Here is a 21,997-nt window from a genome sequence, read left to right as displayed (position 1 = left end):
ATGATCCTGGATGACAAACCACATTTTACAGACCAAATCAGCTCTTTGAATTGCACAGAGACTGCCTCTTCTCATACAACATTGTGACCTGCTCATGTGTTTATGCCAATATTCTCTGTATTTTCATCTGGGGAATGGACGGCCATATATTTGGTATTTACTACCCCCATTGGCCAGAAAGCCTGACCTTCAAGGCACGGTGTATAGCCTGTCTCAATTTTCATGAGCTAAACTGTGTTTAGCAGCTCAGTTTGGGGGTTGAGCACCTCCAATCCGGTTTTGTATTGTTTAACCCTTTGTGACAGACCCAGGCCAGTGGGGTGCAGGAATCTGGTAGAGGGCAAATATACTGGTCACTGGATGAGTAGCTTTCTGTTTCCTGAGTGACCAGAGCAGGGGCTGCACTAGAGTGGTCAGGAACTTGCTAGAACCAATTAAGGCGGACAGGCTGATTAGAACACCTGCAGCCAATTAAGGCAGGCTAATCAGGGCACCCGGGTTTTAAAAGGAGCTCTCTCCAGTCTGATAGGGAGGGGCTAGAGGAGAGGAAGTGCGGGTGAGGAGCTGGGAGCAAGAGGCACGAGAAGCTGGGAGCAAGAGGCACAAGAAGCTGAGAGTGAGAGGGTGTGCTGCTGGAGGTCTAGGGAGTACAAGCGTTATCAGACACCAGGAGGAAGGTCCTGTGGTGAGGATAAAGAAGGTGTTTGGAGGAGGCCATGGGGAAGTAGCCCAGGGAGTTGTAGCTGTCATGCAGCTGTTACAAGAGGCACTATAGACAGCTGCAAATCCATAGGACCCTGGGCTGGAACCCAGAGTAGAGGGCGGGCCCAGGTTCCCCCCCAAACCTCCCAACTCCTGATCAGACACAGGAGGAGTTGATCCAGACTGTGGGGGAGATCACTGAGGTGAGCAAATCTGCCAATAAGCACAGGACCCACCAAGGTTGAGGAGGAACTTCGTCACACCTTGTTTACACAATTGTAGGGAGCTTTAGTGATACAGGTATAAAACAAGACAATGTCAGCAATGGTGATGGGTTTTGGAAAGAATTAGCGTAGGACCACAAGTTTTCTATTTTAAATCTTTGAGTAGTAGACTTAGATAAGGAACATTTCGGTACCAGTTTAGCTAGTTATAAAAGAGTTCATTCTGACTAACTTGTGATTAAAATTACTAAAGAAAACAGAACATGTTTCAACTTGTTAAAGAACAGTGAAAAGCCCAGAAGCGGTTAAAATTGGCATGTATTAAAAACATTAAGACTTAGTCATGTGAATTTTGATTAATAATGAATTTCAAGAATGTGCCAGTTAACATTCCTAAGCAGACAGAAAGCAGAACCTTATGGAAAACACATAGGTAAAGATTTAAAAAAAAAAAACTGCACACATACACACACCCACACACACTTGTGCTGTTATAGACCCCTAAAAAATTGTTTTTTTAAAAAAATATATAATTTAGAGAGAGGGCTAGGGGTTTTTGGTTTTTTTGGAAATTTTGCATTATTTTGTTTTATCCATTTTATCCACAAGGGGAGGGGAGGTTGGAGGCCTTGGGGGCGGAGGGAAGAGTTGTAGAGCAAATACTCCCTGCATTCACCCTGCAGTGGTGGCTGCTGTCACACAGAGCTGGGCTAAGCTCTCCACTCCAGACTTTGCAGCCTGGCACACAGGGTCACCGTGCTGTCCAGGTTTGGCACCGCCACCCCTCCATCATGATGGAGGTGCATACAAGCCAAATTTGAGTGTATAATCACCTGAATGTGAGCTTCCAGTGTGACACTAAGGCCAAAGGGTTAAATCAATCCTTGGATGCATGAACAAGAGAATCTTGGGTAGGAGCAGAGAGATTATTTCACCTCTGTGACCATTACTGGACTACTGTGTCCAGTTCTGGCGCCCACAATTCAAGAAGCATGTCGATAAATAGGAGAGGGTTCAGAGAAGAGCCACAAGAATGATTAAAGGATTAGAAAACATGTCCTACAGAATTATTTTGGGGAAATTCTATGGGATGTTACACAGGAGGTCAGACTAGATGATTACAATGGTCCCTTGTGGTGGTGGAATTTTTGACTACGAAAGGAACAAATACAACAGAAGACTGAAAACAAGTTTTCAGGATCTGCCTCTGCACTGATTGCCTAAATGTTCTAGACATCGGGTCTCTTAACTATGTTCAGTTTTCCCCCACCTTTCTAGGACTGTAAAATGCATTTTATAATCAGTATCAAAAGTGTCTAAAGGTACATCTGTTCTTAGCTAAAGGTCTCCTTTTACCATAACAACCTGAGTTATAAACACATGGCTGCATTTTCTACAGGGAGAGCAACATTTACTGTGTGACAGTGAATGACTGAATGTGACTTGTTTCTACTACAGAAAAGTCACAAAACACATACCACAAAATCAGAGTATGTGCCTCTTCATTTTACCCCAGAAGGGCTAGACTCTGAAGTTGTGGCTTTTAGATCCTGAGGTCTTTAGGACAAGGGATGTCTCTTGTGAACATTTTTGTATGGCACTTAACATAATGTGGCCTTGTGGGTGTTCTCTCAGTGCTACTGTAATTTACATAGTAGATTCTAAAGTTTGATTGGACAAAGTGCTTGTATTTAGGAAACACCTGATGTGGCCATATGCCTTGATCTCTATTTCAGAAGATAGTTTTGTGAGCATATCAGGCACAAAACTTCCACATGGACTGCTTGGTCTTCCCCCTCAAATACACTTCTATCTGGAGGACCGAATGCAATAAGAAGCCCAATAAGAATACTGTGTTTGTGTTCTCACTTCATCCTCCTTGCACCACCTCACTCTACCAGAATACTTTACAAAAAATGGTTTCCTTCTTCTGCAAGAAGCTTGGGAAAGCACAGGGGCAGAAGAGCATACAGAGCATATGCACTGTGACAAAGCTCCTCCTCTACCTTGGTGGGTCCTGCGCTTATTGGCAGATTTGCTCACCTCAGTAATCTTCCCCACAGTCTGGATCAACTCCTCCTGTGTCTGATCAGGCAGTGGGGAGTTTGAGGGGACCGGGCCGCCCTTCTACTCGGGTTCCAGCACAGGGCCCCTTATGGTTCACGCGTGCTATATGCCGTGTCTTCTGTAACGCTGGTGGACCGCTGCAACTCCCTGGGCTACTTCCCATGGCCTCCTCCAAACACCTTCTTTATCCTCACCACAAGACCTTCCTCCTGGTGTCTGATAACGCTTGTACTCCCTAGACCTCCAGCAGCACACCCTCTCACTCTCAGCTTCTTGTGCCTCTTGCTCCCAGCTTCTCGTGCCTCTTGCTCCCAGCTCCTCACATGCACTTCTCCTCTAGCTCCTCCCTGCCTGACTGGAGTCAGCTTTTTCAACCCAGGTGCCTTGATTAGCTGCAGGTGATCTACTCAGTCTGTCTGCCTTAACTGGTTCTGGCAGGTTCCTGATTACTCTAGTGCAGCCCCTGCTCTAGTCACTCAGGGAACAGAAAACTACTCATCCAGTGACCAGTATATTTGCCCTCTACCAAACTCCTGTACCCCACTGGTCTGGGTCTGTCACACCACTCAGACTTGGATCATTAAAAAAGCTTATGTAAGTTACAGTTTATGTTTAACACAGAAAAACAGCAATTTTGTTTATAGAATAGCTACAGCCAACACGGACCCATATAATGTATAATTGGTACAAGGCCAGCTTGTCATTTTAAGTCTGCTAATGTATTTTTAGACTCCACTTTCAGGTGAGGATTTTAGAACAATGGAGGAATTTGGAAGTGTTCTATAGAAACAACAAACAAAGGAGAAAGACAAAGAGCTCTCTCAACCAATATTTAATGTTGCAGACAGCAGATAAGTGACTAAAATGCCTAGGGCTTAATTTCAGCCAATTTCAACCCCTTGGAAATTTTTATAGCGTGTTTGGGATTGGGGGGTTTGGGACCCTGGGAAATTTAAGAAATTAAACTCTGAAAATGTCACCTTCCTATTGAACCAAGTGTTGTCTGAATCATCCCCACCTTGTCTCTCTCATCCCCACTTAGTTTACTAAAAGAAAAACATGCTTTTACTACTGTCACCACAGCAGTGTAAGAGCTATATTTATTCTGCCTCGCGCACCAACAAAATTGCTAGTTAAGCTCTGATTCCAGACTCCTGATTGCAACTACATATGACAACACTGGGTGATACAAAGAACTAAACTGAGCTGCGTTCCCATACAAGATTTAGCCTGAAGTCAGAAATCTTACTTCTAACATATTAGCTAAGTCAGTTTGATATGGAATGACTAAGAAATAAAAGGAGCATACGAAAGAAACTGATCAATCCAGACCAAAGCCATTCCTGGGCAACTGGAGCCAACTACAGTATACTTATTAGTCCAAGACCACTATTGCTTTAGGATTTAGACAGACTTCTCACTGCCATTGATGAATACTTTAAGAGTCTTGTACATTCAGAGGCCTTTCTACCTTTACCTTAAAGATCCTCTGCCACCAATGGAGTACTGTCTTCCTATCTGGGCTACATATTTCTAAAGTCTGTGAAATAAAACGGGCACATTCAATTTTCATCAAAGTTGTGGCTCGAGCCCAAGCTGGGTGCCTCTCCCCTCGCTCAGCACTTACCGGCTCTGCCTTGTGCCCAGCACTTTCCGCCTCAGCAGGCCCCAGAAGTGACGCACCTACTGTATGCCAGGCAAGGGGGGTGGGAGATGGAGACATGTGCGGTTCTGGCCATTAGGGCAGTTGGAACCTTGCGCGCCTATGGGGCTGTGAGGCATTGCCCCCCCCTCCCCCCCGCCCAGGGGGTGAACCCAGCAGCCCCACCCCACCACTTGCCCGCGGGCTGCACAGTGAGCTCATGAGGGCCGCATGCGGCCCAGAGGGCACATGTTGTGCAGGCCTGCTCTAAAGGTTCAGAAAACTGGTGAGTTGTAAGAAGCTCTTTGAAGGAGACAGAAGAAGCTTGGCAAACATTGAATGAAAGGCTATTTCAAGTGATCAGGGCAACATGTAAAGGGGGCACCCAGCAATTGGAGTCTAAATTTAATTCACTAAATGTTAAGCATGAGTAGAGAGGAAGCTCCAATGAAGAACCACCAATGGGTCAGAGTCAAAGACTACAGGATTCCAATACAAAGAGACGAGACATGCTGTCAAAACAGAGTTTTACTTGGAACTGTAATATGAAAAAATGCAACAACAAATGAGAGTGTTTCAGTGCATCAGATGCCTACAAAGCAGTATACAAAAAGTTGGTGCAAGATACTATGCACTGCAATAAGATGTTCAGAATTACTGTTTATTCCCCTTGAATTCAAAACCTTCACTATCATTTAGCACCAATCACAACCCATCGACAACTATATTATCTCTATTTAGTAAAGTACAATCCTATGGTGCAAATTATACTGTAATTAAAAGTTAAGTGGTTTTCTGTTTAAACTTGCATGTTCCATAACTAGCTTTGAAAGATACAAATGCCCCAGAGTTTGCAATACTTTCTAATGATAGCAGACATCTCCAAGAGAACTTTTGTGGTACATAGATTTTTCCCACAGCAGATAATGCAGCCTACAGCCATTACAGGTCAAGTCCAGCACAAGAAAAGCAAATGATTTATTGGTGTCCCAACATCCGAGGTTAGCTCTGGGACTGTCCAGCCTAGATAAGAGACAACTAAGGGCGGGGGGGTGATATGATAGAAGTCTATAAATTCATGAATGGTGTGGTGAAAGTGAACACGGAAGTGTTATTTACCCCTTCACATAACAAGAACCAAGGTTCACCTGAAGAAGTTAATAGGCAGCAGGTTTAAAACAAACAAAAGGAGACAGTTCTTCACAGAATGCAGAGTCAGCCTCTGGATTTCATTGTCAAGAGATGTTATGAAGGCCAAAAGTACAACTGGATTCAGAAAAGAATTAGATAAGTTCACAGAGAATAGGTCCATCAATGGCCCTTAGCCAAGATCGTTCAGGACGCAAACTCGTGTTCTGGGTGTCCATAAACCTCTCACTGCCAGAAGCTGTGACTGGACAACAGTGGATGATTTCCCTGTTCTGGTCATTCCCTCTGAAGCATCTGGCACTGGCCACTATCAGAAGACAGGGTACTGGCTAGATGGACCACTGGTCTGACCCAGTATGGCCATTTTTATGTTCTCTGCAACTCACAAACTGGCCTGATCTCTCTCCAAATGTAAGACCACAGACAAGAACCTGCAGCTCCCCTCCCCACTGTGCTATCAGGACAGAAGAGGGAGGTGGATCATGGCTCCATTTCTCCCTTTTTCATAATGCGATTGCAGAGGAGGAGAATCTACAAATTAGGCCAGCCCTGTCTGAATAGAACACCGAATAGCTGTCAGACTTTCCATAATCATCACCAAGTATTTATACCTTACCCATCACTACAGTATTTAAGAGACCGAAGGCACAACAGGTTTATTAGCAGGTCAATATCTGAAACACAGGAAGTGCATGTGTAATGACTCTCTCACCATGAGTCATCTCAGCTGGGACTGAATTTGGGGCCATAAACACTGAAGCACAGGCCTCTACTGAATCAGGTAAAGGAGTAACACCACTAGCTACGAGCAATACTGTGCTCTTATCTTGTGGCCAAACACAAAAGGCAAGCATGTAACACACTGAACCAATTACACATGCATCTTTGGTTCCTTATTCTTTGAACAAACACTCGTGGAAGACTAGAGCTCTAGTAAAGATTACATACAAGAGTTATGTATAAAGCAACTTGTCTCAATCTGCCTAGGTACTGCATATATGTCATGAACCGCTCTTCCCTAAGCAGCCTGCTGATGCTGCAGCAATTACATGATGGATAAACACCCACAGGACACCTTTTTAGGTCAAAAGGCAGAACATTGTACTGGCAAGTCCTGAGAACATGGGGAATCAGAGAGCCTGGCAAAACATGAAAGCAGGCACCATGGAAGCCTTTATGGGTCAGACAACTCTGAAACTTTATCGAAACAGTAATGAGCTATAGTTGTGGCTGAGGCAACATGTTTTATTCCAGGTCCCAATTTTCTAGCATTTACTTTTTAGGCTCCAATCTTAAGCGTCTCCTCAGCCCAAAACTGATTGTTTTAGAAAAAACTTGGGGGGAAAAAATTTGGCTCTTTGGAATACTTTGCATTTATATAGCAGTTTTCATCTGTACAACACAAAACCCTTTACAACTATCTATTTTAGAGGTGGGGGAAATTTAGGCAGAGGAAGGAAAGGCATTTGTCCAAGGTCACAGAGGATTTCTGGCACATCTGGGAATAGATACCAGTCTTCTTCTGTTTCAGTCTAGTGCTCTATGCATTGGACCACACAGAATCCCCTAGATACTTTATTTAATGTATCAAAAAGCAGCTTTACCATCAAAGCAATTATTCTAGAGCTTTGTGTATTCCACTTATAAGACTTAAATCTTCTGTCTTGCCACATTCTCCAGCCAAAAATCTTAAAAAGTGGATGCCCAAAATCCATCCATCCATCCATAAGTTAGGCAGCTAATAAAAACAGAACTGATTTTCAGAGAAAGTACGCATCACAGCTCCTGCGGAAGTCAATGAGATCAGCAACCTTTGAAAGTCACACCATTAATTTAGATGTCTAATTTTAAGCACCAAACTTAAAAACAGTTTGCCTTAGGTCTTCAGTAAGAACCAGTGCCTAGCATGCATGAATTTGCACATAAACATTCTTCCATAAGGTATTGCTTTCTATTAATTCTTGCATAGGCCAGTTCAATACTTATTACACATTGAGACAGTGCACACCAGCTGAGATGAATCATCCCCAATTCCTGGCTAATCTAGCCTCCTCATTGTTCCCTCCAAACACCATGGATCAAATAGTTAAACTTGGTGTAGCGCATAGCCTTCAAGTACACAACTATGTGAAGTCTAAAACAGTGTACGAGGTCCCTAGCAGGTCTGTCAGCATTCTATAGGGCGCAGTGCTCTCGGATGCTCATTCACTGACAGTGAAAAAGTCTGACTTGCTCTACAAATCTCACTTCACCACCTTCCACCCAAGTGCAAGGCATATGTCTCTGATCTCACCAAGACCAACATATCCATGAAGCACACATTTAAGAAATCCACATGCAGTTTTCCTCTTCAGAAGAGGAAGGAAGAAAAAAAGAACTACATGTGATAGTTATTAGTCACACTCCTTAATGTTATCAGTGGAAGATACTCAGATACTGTGATAACGGTATAAAAACCTGAACAAAACAAAGCATGTTTAAAAAAAGATTAAAGATACATATGAAGCATTATGGCTGAAACTCTACATGCTCCCAAAAGGCAAGAAATGTATAGTTCCCACAGCAAAAAAATCAGCCACACATTGCACTCCACAACCTAAACTACAGTAACTAAACCTCACAGAATATTAAAAATGCACAAAACACAAGTTAGGTTCTTGAAAAGAAAACTCACTCTGAATTTCCCAAAGTACGCGTAAAAAAACTTCAGCCAAGACATCACACTTAGGTCAACAGTGCACAGACAATAACTGCTTTCTGTTGGCTAGTATGAGGTTTGGCATACATGATCTAGACACGCTGCTGTTACATTATGGATGTTACATACATGATTTTTATAGGAGCAGAAAGTCTTGAACATAAGTTACCAAATACTGTCCCCTTTCAACTTCAGGGCCCAATTTTTCCATGGGGTTTGGTGCAGGAGTCTGGCAGCACAGAGCGCTTTGCAGGATTGGGCCCAACAGGCTTCAGCCGAGAGCATTCTTATCTAGTCACACTCAGCAGTAGTGAACAATTTAAAGAGCATCATTATCAGCTCTAAGAATTACATCTACTTGGACTGATCAGCCTCTGACTATCTGAGAAAAATAAACCTCAGAAATATAGATAGCTGCTTGGCCTTACAGAGCAGACAGAACTAATAAAACGGGGAGATCAACACACGACACACACCAAACAATGTTCAGATAAGAGAAAGGAACAAGTGACATGGAGAACAAAATAAAACTTTTGAATAAGTTCCAAGTTCATGGATCTGACAATTTATTCATGTCATTGGGTAAGCCATGTCACCACAGACAAGATATGTCATGGCCAATTTCAAGGAAGAGATTTCTTTCATTTGCCCTTTCTCTCCAGACAGTGGTCCCTCTGCAGAAAGGTGTAGGTACACAGAAAACAAGATTAGGACCACCAGAAGAGAAAAGGGTGTAAGTGATGAAAATGACGACAGATGGTACAGTGCATTATATTAGGGCTTTCTGTAATTTCCCTCTTCTCTTTTTAACTTGATCTTTTATATTTAACATATTAAAATTGGGCCCACCAAAATGCAAACAAGCCTCACACTGAGCAAACATATGAATCTTATCAGATACCCTCATTCTTTTCCTACCCCATGCCCAAATGTCAACTGCTGTAACTCATTCATTACTTAACTGGACTCATTTGTTGCATCACACCATATTTGATTATAAATCCTTGGTGACATACTGTTTTCTGTGAAGTATTCTCCAGGACACTATTCATGATTACAGGGTAATTCAAATTAAACAAAGATTTCTTAAGAATGTTTGTTTGTTCATTGATCTTAATTAAACTGCTGGTCATTAGGAAGCCTTGGAAGTTGTTAGATCAGTGATTCTTCCAAATAGATTAAATTCCTGAAATGTGACAGAAGCTCAGAGTGCATGACCAGCTCGCAGAGTTTCAACACCTCAAAGACTTGCACAATTTAAAAATATAGTGGAGGCTTCTCATGCTCGAGGGTGGAATGGTAAGAACTGCTCTCTGCAGTAAAGCGGTCACAGACAGCTGTTTGATGAACAAGTGTTTTGTGTCATGGTTCAAATGACAGTTCTTAACTGAAAGCACATTAAAGGAGCTAGCAGATTTGCAAATCAGAGAAGATCTGAGAACAAGGATAATGGCTCCTCATCCTAACAAATGAGCAAGCTTCACAATTCACAGAGCAGAACTGCCAGCAGTTAACTTAGAAAAGACACAATTAAAAGTCATGACATGGATCTGTTAGAAGGGCCAAATGAAAATCTGCCCCATTTTAGAAATATCAGACACTGCTGATTGCTTTGGAGCAATGTTGGTGCATCAAGGCCAGAATTTCAAGTCTGAATGATTAAAGCAGGTACCTAAGAAAAAGTGGCTTATTACAGGCCCAGAGCACCTGCAGCTTCCACTGAACTAAATGGCAACAGCAGATACTCAGCAACTCTGAGAGCAAGGCCACTTGTTTAAGTGAGTACATTTTAAAACTGGGTGCCTAAAGTGTTGGCCTAATTTCCCAGAAGAGATTAAACCATAGCAGTGTAGTCAGTTGCCTGTGTATTATCAGAAGAGAATGCTAACACTTAAATAGGTTTTAGACTGTTCCCCTTTAGGACTATTTCTACAGCAGTTACATTACTGCTTCTTTCAGATTTCAGCAGTACTGGTGCCCCAAGACTAAGAGATTTATTTGCACTGACATAAATCAGAAAAGAAGTCCCAGTCCTTGCATTCATACTTTGTCTTTTTTGTGGGCCAAAGTAATGAGAAGCCTGAATTAGGCTAAAGTTAAGTCAATTTCAACCTGAAAAACAGGTCAGTGGAGAGTGATGCTGTTGATAAAGGAAGCAACAAGAGTGTGTGCTATGTAGAGTTAGTCATCTACTGTTCAAACTAAAAAGCCCATGCTAGGTGCTGTGGAAAAAAAGGGAAGAAAACTCCCCTGGGAAAGCAACTCTGGAAACGGAGCCTTCCTTGTTAATATGAGTACAGAAACAATATTTCAGACCTCCCTCCTAGGAAGCTTTACATTAATCAATTTTCAAAAATAAGCATACAATAGCTTCAGTTACTACGATCTGTATAGCTTAATAGTCACGTTTTCCTATTTTTGTGTGTTTACACGTATTTTTCACATAGCAAAGAAGGATGGGGAGGACAGAAAAATGATTGTACTAGGGGAACAGTGACTATATGAAGTGCTGTCAAATGCACAAAATAAAACTGAAAAATAATTTTCTCCTCCAATCTTTCAGTTACAGTAGTGTTAGTTGCTACTTGTAACACTAGTAGCAAACAAATGTTCAAACAGAAGCACTCTTAAATTTGATTGGATTCCTTTAACTTTGAGCAAGTAAAAAGGGAAAATCTGCAGTTATTTCAGCATCTTTAGCTACAGATTTTGAGAGTGGGAGGGGGGAGAAGAGAAGAGATGGTACAAAGAGGAAAGGGTGCATGTAAAGCCAAAGACTTCCCATACTTTTTCCATATGGTCTAGGGTATATGAACATAGTACCACTCACCTCCACTAAGTAACTTCATCACTAGCCAGAGCTCATCTTTCACCACAAATGATGTGTAGTAAGATACAATGTTAGGGTGATGGCATTGACTCATGGCTTGAATTTCTTTCTGCAGAGAGAAAACACAGTTATTTTTTAAATGCCTGGTAAACAATTACCATCCACTACTACTATTTCTATCAAGACAGGGTGTTTATGAGGTGCAAACAACAGTGAAGATCCAGAAATGTAATAGTCCTGTTTGATCTGCTCAGATCAAACTTTGACATTTTCCTGAATACAGGACTAAGATATCAAGTTCTGGCTAGTAAAGACCAGGGTGGAGGACCTCCAGTTACAAGGGTCAAGGGCAGCACCATGGCAAGATCCCAAGCCTCTACTACCAAGCTCAGCTGAAATGAAAGGGGAGGTGGCTTCTGGGACTACCACCAGGTTGTTCCCCCTAAAACTTGCATAGTGGCTCAATCTGTCTACCAACCTCTGGTTAATAGGTGCTTCTTCCTTATGCCCACTCTAACTTTCAATGGGGCTACTGTTGCACTTTGAATTATCAGTAGAGAATATGGTAAACCACTTAAAAAAAATGTATGAGAAGGAGGAAGTCTTCAGAGGATATTATTTCCAGAAGTCACAGCTGGGGTGGGCAGTAAAAAAAAAGAATAGAAAGTTTGTCACATGCTTGTGTGAATGTCGAGGAAGAAAAAAGTCACATGCACTACATATGCAGTCAAAAAACTGTCAGCTATTTGATTTGTAATACGGGGGACTAACAAATGTTCCATTCCTCACAGGAGGTGGTAAGGCCATGAATAATTAAGGTCCCTTCCAACCCTGACATTCTATGACTCTATGAATGCAATTGACCTATGCAATATTAGAGCTGAGAAACTATTAACAAAAGCAGAGCTTCTTCCCCCAACCTCAACAACCCTCATCTTTTATTCTAATCTCTCATTGGCTACATAAAAGGTTCTCTTGTGCCCACAGAGGATATCAATATCCTTGGAGGCTTGGCGCACACAGTTGTTTTAACTGATCATTGTAAATCACCATAGGCATTGCGGTTAAAAATGCTTCCTCTCATAACTGAAACCAGATATATGTACAATAGCTCTGTTAGAGCAACAGAAATGCAGCACACTTGCTGAAGAGCTGTATTTAACAGCCAGGAACCTTATTTTATAAGCCTTTTGGATGGGGGACAGGGAGAAATGTGAAAGACTAACCAAAATCCATGTGTATTTACTGCATCCTCAGTTTACAGTAATTTTCCAATGTCCTCTAGAAATAAATAAGGTTTAAAGAGTGGTTTTAAGTGAAGTGACTTGGAGTACATTGTCAGACAAAGACAGCAGAGGTGAGAGCTACTACCACCAATGCCCATGCCCTGTGACCCTCGTCACAGAGCAGAGCAGTCATGAGTAAGGTCCTACTTAACTTGCGATATTGCAGACTCCACAATATTAGGCTTCCACCGCAATTTTGACAGTGGGAGCCCCTGCTCTCAGCCCCAGGCGGCCAACAGTGGAAAATCAGGGAAGAGTAACAATGGACTTCATTACCGCAAATAATAAAGTCTATTATGACTTTTCCACAATTTTCCATGGCTTGTCCACAACTCAGATGCAATTTTTTTGACAATCATCCTGCAATTCAAGTAAGGCCTTAGTCATGAGAGAATTACACTTGCTGTTTGTCATGTTCCTTTTCACTCCTCCCTTCACTTTGGGGAATCCTATGCAGCCACCTGTGCAGCCATCAAGTATCAGGAGGCAGAAACGAGTTTCACACAGTCCTTCTCCTGGAAGCAGGCTCCCATTTCTCTATATTCAGTCTTTGTGGCTATTTTAACTTCAGGTAGAATCTCAAGCTGTATCTTGCCAAGAGTTTCTCAAACTTTAGATAAATGTACTTGGTCCTATCTTTACCTGAACACACTGAACTAGTTGAAGTTGTCTTGAACAAAGACTTATTTCTGATTAATAATTTGGAAAACAGTATTTAGAGTGTTGCCCGCTTAGATATTGAGGATGAAATACTGACAAAAACAGGTCTGAAGATATGTGAAAGTCTTGAAAAAGGCACATTTTCCTTGAATTGGGTATTAAAATATCCATATTGTCAGACTCCAAAAGCTTATATCCAGAGATCAGCTCTAACTGCTCTGATGTCTCCCCATTAAGTGCCATGATGAATACCATAACCACATCTCTCTACAGTAAATGGCGCACTTGGAAGCTTCTGAAATGCCAATAAAACTACTACAAACTATAATTTAGAATCATCATAGATATTGACTAGACACCTTATGTAAAAAAATAGTCAAATGCGTCAATGGAAGACTGGGAATAGCATTTTGTTTATTTTGAAAGTGGGTCTACTCACCCACTGATGTCTGACTCAGCTTTGAATTAACTGAAGTGGAGATGTGGGAAGCTGGCAGGCCAAACATCTGACCCACCAGCTGAATGTGATTGCAGGCATATGCATGTATGTTAAACGCACTTTCCTCTGGAAGAATTTTGCTCCTTAAAACACTGAGCGCAGGATCCTGGTAAATTTAGTTTTCTTTTCTACACATTAACTCAATAGACGCAGTATGGGGAAAAGCACTGTGGTTTTGCTCCATAAAGCATTTACACAAAAGTAACTGCCTCAGAAGTCATAAGAAGCCACAGTCCTTCAACTTTTCTATTTATTAATTTTAACATTTAAGTTGAGGCTATGAATTGATAACATGAATGCACTTTTTTTTAAAAAAAAAAAAAGTCTTAAATCAATTTCCCCTGTATCCTAATCAAACTGGATAAAAGCAGGATATGAAAAAAAGGAGGGCAGATATGGAAGCCAGGAACAGTTTTAATCAGAGTTATCAAAATTAGCCTGTGGAACTCATTACCACAAGATATCATTAAAGCAAAGAACTTGGAAGGATTTAAAAAGGATGAGACATTTATACGGAAAACAAGAACATCCAGAGCTATATTAGCAAGGATTAAACAAACAGCTTGGAAAGGATATACAGGCGAGTCTCATCTTCTGCGGGGGTTCCATTCCGCGGTTAGTGCGTAAAGCAAAAACAGTGTATAGTCAGAATTACATTGAGTTGAACGGCGGGTGGAATTGCCCGCACTACAGGTACAGTATTAAAATTGTTTTTTTTTTTTTTTTTTTTTTTGACAACCGCGTAAAGCTGATCACGCATGTTAAATGCGCGTAAGATGCGACAGACCTGTAAGGCTTCACACTTCAGGGGTTAAGTCAATCTGAAGGGATGGGAAGAAACTGCTCCTATGAGCAAGTCATTGCACATATGGCCACTTTGGCATGTTTTGCACCTTCCTCTGAAGATGCTAGTACTGGCCACTCTCAAAGACTGGATACTAGACTAGGTGGACCACTGGGCTGATCCACTATGGCAATTCACATGTTCCTATATGTTACTCTGCTATTAACTCACTGCACGGTCTTGAGAAAAATCATTCAACATCTGCTTCCATTCTCCTCAGCTGCAAACTCAGGACCACACTTGTGTTGTCAGGACTGATATTCGTAAAGTCCATTGAAGATATAAAGCAGTAAATGCAAGAATACTAAGAGTTTTCCAGCTGACCAATCTCAACCTCTACGCCCACTGCCACCTCCTATGTCAACTAGATTGTTGCATCCCAATATTGTTCACCATAGTGACAGAAATTGATGTAGATTTACATGCACACTCTGAATCAGCTTAAATTAGACAAGTTATTGCCTTGTAAATAATTATTATGGGTATTTTCTTTATTAATATACCATTTTGTCTGGATCATCAGAACAGAGACAAGTGGACTACAGTTTTCTTTTGGAGGCCAGGCTTCCACTTTCCCTCAGGAATCGATGTCCAAACTGAACAACAACATGATCTGACGTCAATCAGTAAAGTAATTAAGACTGTTCAGCTTCAGCTCTGATATTCATGTACTGAGGAATGATATGGCAGAGCACTGCAGTAGCCTTAAGGTTTCAATTTTCTGTTAGCTGAGGTCCCATCACATCACATATTTACACCAATACATACCAGCTGTGGTTATTTGGTATGTCAAGTTACACATTTACATTTCAGAATCTGAAATACTTTGAGGGTTTTGTAACTTCCCCCCAATCACACAATTTAAAGGATATTTCCAGTTTCTATAAACTATCAGAAAATAAGAGTCCCAGTAAGAAATGGATAGTGATAAGACATCTGTGCTGATCCTACTGGATCAGTCTGCTGCTTTGAGTCTAGCCATCATCTGGTATTGTTAACCCACCTGTGGGACATAGGAATTGGTCTACCAGACCAGATGTTTATCTAGTCCAGTATCCTGCCTAACAGTAGCTAATGTCCTTCAAAAGATGGCATAAGAAGCCTATCATGGGCAATTGTAGAACAACAAGGAGTCCTTGTGGCACCTTAAGAGACTAACAAATTGATTTGGGCATAAGCTTTTGTGGGTTAGAACCCACTTCATCAGATGCATGAAGTGAAAAAATACAGGAGCAGGTATAAATACATAAAAGGATGGGGGTTGCTTTACCAAGTGCGATTTATCTTGTTTGACCTCAATTAACAGCATGATACCAAGGGAGGAAAAATAACTTCTGAAGTGGTAAGAGAGTAGCCCATTACAGACAGTTGACAAGAAGGTGAGAGGAACAGTAGGGAGAAATTAGAATTATGAAACTTAAATTTAGGTTTTGAAATGATCCAACCACTCCCAGTCTTTATTCAGGCCTAATCTGATGGTATCCAGTTTGCAAATTAATTCCAGTTCAGCAGCTTCACAATGGAATCTTTTTGAAGTTTTTTTTGTTGAAGAACTGCTACTTTTAGGTCTATTATTGAGTAACCAGAGAGACTGAAGTGTTCTCCTACTGGTTTTTGAATGTCATGATTCCTGATGTCAGATGTGTGTCCATTTATTCTTTTGCACAGAGACTGTCCAGTTTGGCCAATGTACATGGCAGAGGGGCACTACTGGCACATGATGGCATATGAACAGTGTGCCCATAGGGGAAATTTTCTGACTAAGCCTGGGGAGTTAGCAACTGGTTATACCTTAAGGGATTATAAATTCTCATACCTTAACCTTGGATATTCTCATCCATGCGTCAGACTTTTAAAAAAAAAAATTCACAGCTCTTGATCTCAGTATTTTGTGGAGCGTAGAGATATTTTATCAGGTTTAAACCTCTTGAAAATCACTTCAATTGACTGTCCGACTGCTTTAATATTACAAGAAGAGGCAAACAGGCAACCCAGTTTACATTTTTCTTAGCTACTGATAATTTATAAATCTGTCATGCCCAGTCTACTCCATTACCTTGCTGAACTAGACAGACCCAGCCATTTCATTCTCTTCACATGGAAACCATTCCATGTCTCTGATCATTTGTCATCTGTTTCTAAACCTATTCCATTTCTGTGATCTGCAATCTAGAAATCCATGGAATCACTCTCTGAAAGTCATGACAGGCAGCTGCTTCCACTCAGTAGGAACCCTATTTGGAGTTCCATAAGCTTAATGATTTCCCCTCTGTCATTCAACTTTTAGGTTAACTATTAGAGGACATTAAGCAGACAATCTGTTTCACCCAGCTACTCCAACACAAACAACTGGATGAAAGTTAACTGGCTTACATTTAACTTAAGGAAGATGGAGATGATGCTGGTGAGTATAGGGGAATAATTAAGGCCTTCTAGATTGTTAGCTCTTCCGAATAAGACGTGCCTTTTTACTGTTTGTATAAGGTTCGAGATATGACACTAGTAGAAACCATTAGAATCCATGACGATTCCCTTAGGATGGCCATCAATGTGATCAACAAGGAGATGCCTGCTCCAGGAGCCACTCAACTCAGCTCTGCACTTGGACACAAGGTTGCATCATTGGCCAGAAATGCCTCCCCACCTCAAAAATGGCTAAACTGCACCCATTCCTGTAGGGAAAAGGCCTTGTTACTGTGAATCTCTCTGCACCACACCATGAGTGCTATGATCAACAGGGACAATGAAGCTGGAGGAGGCAAGGTGCAGCACAGGAGGTGGAGTAAAGACATTCACAGTGAACAATGTCCAGCTTGAAGTTCTCCGTAGCAGGAAACAGCAACCTTTAACAAAACTGTCAAAAGCACGTAAGTCACTTAGCAGCGTAAGTACCATTCATCTTCAGTGATACCTAGACTCCTAAGTCACTTTTAAAAATAAGACATGGCTCAGGCTTAGGTGCTTTTGAAAACTGTACTCAATTTTTACTTTCAAGTACAATGGTGGACAACACACTGCCTGACTTTTCCTTTCACAAGTACTGTGGCAAAAGGTGATCTGAAAAACCATGAAGAATTACTTTGAAATCCTCTGGCAAAATATACTCTAAGTGGAAAGCCCCCAACCCTGCTGGGGAAAATGTGAGAGAGAGCTGGCAGTGATTTCTCCACAACCCTGCAGCACAGCAGAAGAACAGGAAACAGGCCCCAGGCGCCCTGGTTTCATTCCCTGCTTTCGCCACAGACATCTAATAGTGGCTCTGCTCCTGTATATTTTCTTTGTGGCAGTTATCACTTTTTCTGCTAAACAGCCAAGGTGTCCTTGTGTTACTTGGTGCGTATTTCCATATTAATCCCTAGCATGGTACGTCTGGTCTTCTAAAATTAACAGCTACAATGTATGGAAATATATTCCATTGCCTTCATCTAGAAACACACATCTGTTAATTATAAGACACATGACTGTTACAAACAGCTTCCAAAACACCACATGGTGAGGGTTACACTAGGACACCTACATAGCTCAAATGTATTTTGAGACACGAGGATCAAGGTCAAGTACCTTCAACCAGCCATGTCATACCGCTAGTCTTGCTTAGCCATCTCTCTCCTGAAAGAATCCACCAAGAACAAGGCTCTCTCCCAGTCTCCCTTTCACTTAACCCATTTTCAAAACCTTGTGTCACACCCACCAGCTGCTACAGTCTAAATCAGTGGTTCTCAAACTTTTGTATTGGTGACCCTTTCACACAGCAAACCTCTGAGTGCGACCCCCCCCCACCTTATAAATGAAAAACGCTTTAAAATATTTAGCCTATTATAAATGCTACAGGCAAAGTATAGTTTGGGGTGGAGGCTGACAGCTTGCAACCCCCCACGTAATAACCTTACAACCCCATGAAGGCTCATGACCTCCAGTTTGAGAATCCCTAGCCTAAATGAAGCTCCTCCCAGAGTTCATGACCTTCACTTGATTCAGCTGACAGTGCTAGAGAGCAACATAAGATTTCTCCCCACCCCTCTCCCCCACAATCCTAGGACTCAGCATGTTAGTTCTGCAGAAGTCCCAGCCCCTACTGGCCAAGAGTTTGAAACAAATCTCTTTATTAACTGGGGAAACATTTCACTACCCAAAATGAGGGTACAGTCCCTCGGATCTATGCAAATTTTACCCCCTTTACCAAACAGACTGGGGATAAATACTTCCCACTCATTCCAACAATAATCCCCCAAAAATGTCTATTGGTGCTGTAGGGAATTAGAGTTGACTGAGCCCCATATGTCATTTTTTGTCCCAGCTCGTGATGAGTGGGCAGTGTTTTATCACACAAAAGCAGGGATTTTGCAGCCAGGGGACAGACTGGAATGTTCGTTGTAAGCTGGCTATTATGCTTGGAGTCCCTGATCAGCACAACAGAGGGATAATAGATCTAGCAAAGCACACTAGTTTATGTTTATAATGGCGTGATATAGGGGTATACGATACACCAGTGACCATTTCTGGCATTTCTATTTCAAAATATTTATTCTTGGATTCCATTTTGGCCTTGTCAAAACAAGGTTTTAAAAAACCCTATAAATATAAGGATGAATACTGCAGAACTAGACAGGTTTCAGAAAAGGGCTACTTTCACCTAACTAGAGACACTTTAAAGGGTCCCTGTTTTCAGAGGATATTGGGCACCATCTTCTGAACAAATCATGTGCTCCAGTTAGGTGGCAAAAAAACCACTAATTAGTTCTGACCATTCAAGCCTCACTGTGTTAAACAGAAATGGACCATCCTCACACATGCTATTTCATTGCCATGACTGCGGGACAGAGAACTCTGACCATATTTTATTCTGAAATTAACATTAAGAGATTTATAGTTCTCAGTTGGAAAATCAATATTTCGTTTGCTATCTCATGCTTTTTTTGTTCTCGGCCAAATTACTGACAACCACAACACTTGAGCAGTAGACATCTTCAAGCACATGGCTGTTTTCATTGGCAGTATCCAAATTACAGTCCATCAGACCCCCTTTAATACATATTGTAGTGATTATTATATCAATTCACTAGGCTTTAGAACTAAAGAAAGTACATCTTCACACAATGCACAGTCAACCCACGGAACTCATTGCCATGGGGATATTGTGAAAGTATAACAGGGTCCAACAGAGAATTACCTAAGTTCATGGAGAACAGGTCCATCAATGGCTATTAGCCAAGATGGTCAGGGATGCAACCTCATGATCTGTGTGTCTATGAGGCTTCAATTGCCAGAAGCTAGGACTGAATGAGAGAGGATGTATCACTCAAAATTTCCCTGTTCTGTTCATTCCCTCTGAAGCATATAGCACAGGCCACTGTTGGAAGGCAGGATACTGGGCAAGATGGACCATAGGTCTGACCCAGTATAGCAATTCTTATGTTCTGATGTAACCTGTAAGAGTCTACTTTTCAGTTTACCGGTGCAGAAAGACACCCTTTGATTCATGTATTTAACCCAAGTATCTGCCCAAGAGATTATTCCTGTATGTTTTATTTTTAAAATGATCATGGTTTAGAGTCATCCTAAAACATGACTTGACATTTCTTCTTCACAGCAGCCTGTAATCAAGCCTGCAGAAGGGGCCAGCACTGAATCATGTCACATAAATGGGACATCGTGAAAGAAGAAAGCAGCTATTCATTCTAAGTCCTATTCATTAGGAGATAAAATGGAGGTATTTTGAAGAATGGGTCAGCTGGAGATTAAGATATGTAATTAGGGGACATTTTTATCTAAAATTACATGGCAACTCTCCACTGCAGAGCTTTCTGAATATAAGCCTTTTAGCTGAAATTGGCAATTACTCAAATACTGAGCTCAGTTTTAGTTTGTGGTAAAGCAATTAGGAATATAGTGAGGACAGGGGACCACAAACTACACCAAAGGCATTAAAATTGTGGCAGGATAGGCTGTCAAGAGGAAAGATCAAGATTATGGAAGGGAACAGAGATCCAGATCTCCCTCGACAAGCTAGAGCCACAATGGTGTTTAGATACACTTGGTCAGAGAGAGCTTAAAATTCCTACAGAAATGTTAAAAATACCTGCACTTGTACAGCACCTTCCTGCCCTCCCCCCCACAAGTACAGATTTACAACACTTGAGAGTCTGGTAAGTATTGTATCCACTTAATAGATGACAACTGGAGCTCAGAACTTAAAGTGCTTTGCCCAAATTTGTACAGTGAGAGCTAGAAACAGAACCCAGGAGTCTTGGCTCCCAATCCTGTGTTCTAATCACTGGCCATCAAACCACATTGCCTGTTAGAGAGAAGCATCATCATGAAGAGAACTTTTGGCTGATGGTTAAGTCTACTATTACTGGCTGTCAGGACCCAAAGGAAAGGAAATCCTGGCCAGGACTTAAGTTATAATTTCCCCTCCTCAAAAGGAGAGATTATAATAAAAAAAGCTTACACTGGCTGGCTTGTTTTAGTATTCGATTATGTAATATGAGGTGGGGGAGGGAGAATAGATGTTACTGAAGGGAATGCGCATGGCTAGAAAGCGAGCCCACCACCATGCACACTACAGCAAAGAGGGAATAACCATGAATTAGAACAGCAGCCTGATGGAATCAGCAGTTCAAACATTAAAGGGTTTTTGGTAAGCCAGCATGCAATGGGAGTAATGTGATGCTACTGCTACATTTGTCCTGAACAGAGCTGGTGTTGTTATTTACAGAGCTACTAGCTGCCACAAAAGCTGCTACTAGTTGAGAATGAGAGACTGAAGGACTGGGGGGAAGTGGAGGAATATTCAACTATAAGTAATGAATCCCACAGTATCTCCTACAAGAGTAATTATGTCCCCCTCATTTTGGTTCAGATTGTAGAGCCCTCAAAAAACACTGGCTGAGTCCTTACTCATGTGCATTTAGTCCCATTCAAATCAGTGGGACTACCTGAGTAAATGCTCAGTGTTAATAAAGCCTCCATAATCTGACCCGCTGGGTCTTTGGTCACACATTGTGTCCGACACTTGGGATCTTATGGGTGCATCTTTGAACCAAGCAACCACAAAGAGGAAGGGACGGCTCATCCTCCTCATGATCATAAAACTTTCCAAGAAAGGTTGTTTAAAGGCACCTCAGAGCTGAGCAGGAGACTATGCTAACTGGAGTAGAGTTTTCCCAAACAAAATGTATATAATTGTGTACCAAGAGTTCATCCATGCTGGTCTGACATTTCTCGAGATTGATCCGTTTAATTGCCACCTTCTCTTTTTTCGGGATACAATAGGCTGCTTGCACCACAGCTGTTGCTCCACTCCCTGGAGGGAAAGAGAAACAAATAGTTAATACCTGCTCTTGTAGGACTGTTGCAGGAAGGTAGAGAATTTGGAGAATATTACAAATCCTGG

General features: G+C 41.6%; 1 protein-coding gene across 3 annotated transcripts in view; it reads right to left on the bottom strand.

The window, feature by feature from the left end:
- The window catches only part of OXSR1 (oxidative stress responsive kinase 1), a 126,104-nt gene that overhangs the window by 64,836 nt on the left and 39,271 nt on the right, over positions 1-21,997 (bottom strand). For 2 of the 3 annotated variants that reach the window (XM_032784041.2, XM_032784043.2), the window contains 2 exons: positions 21,795-21,907; positions 11,313-11,421 (listed from right to left, as the gene is read on the bottom strand). In XM_032784041.2, the coding sequence (XP_032639932.1) occupies positions 11,313-11,421; positions 21,795-21,907 (222 nt within the window). The remainder of the gene's footprint in view (positions 1-11,312; positions 11,422-21,794; positions 21,908-21,997) is intronic. The other variant, XM_075062177.1, reaches the window with a different exon arrangement.

This window comes from Chelonoidis abingdonii, chromosome 2, assembly GCF_003597395.2.
Source record: "Chelonoidis abingdonii isolate Lonesome George chromosome 2, CheloAbing_2.0, whole genome shotgun sequence".
Taxonomy (NCBI): Eukaryota; Metazoa; Chordata; order Testudines; family Testudinidae; genus Chelonoidis; species Chelonoidis abingdonii.
This window is presented reverse-complemented; position numbering and strand designations above follow the sequence as displayed.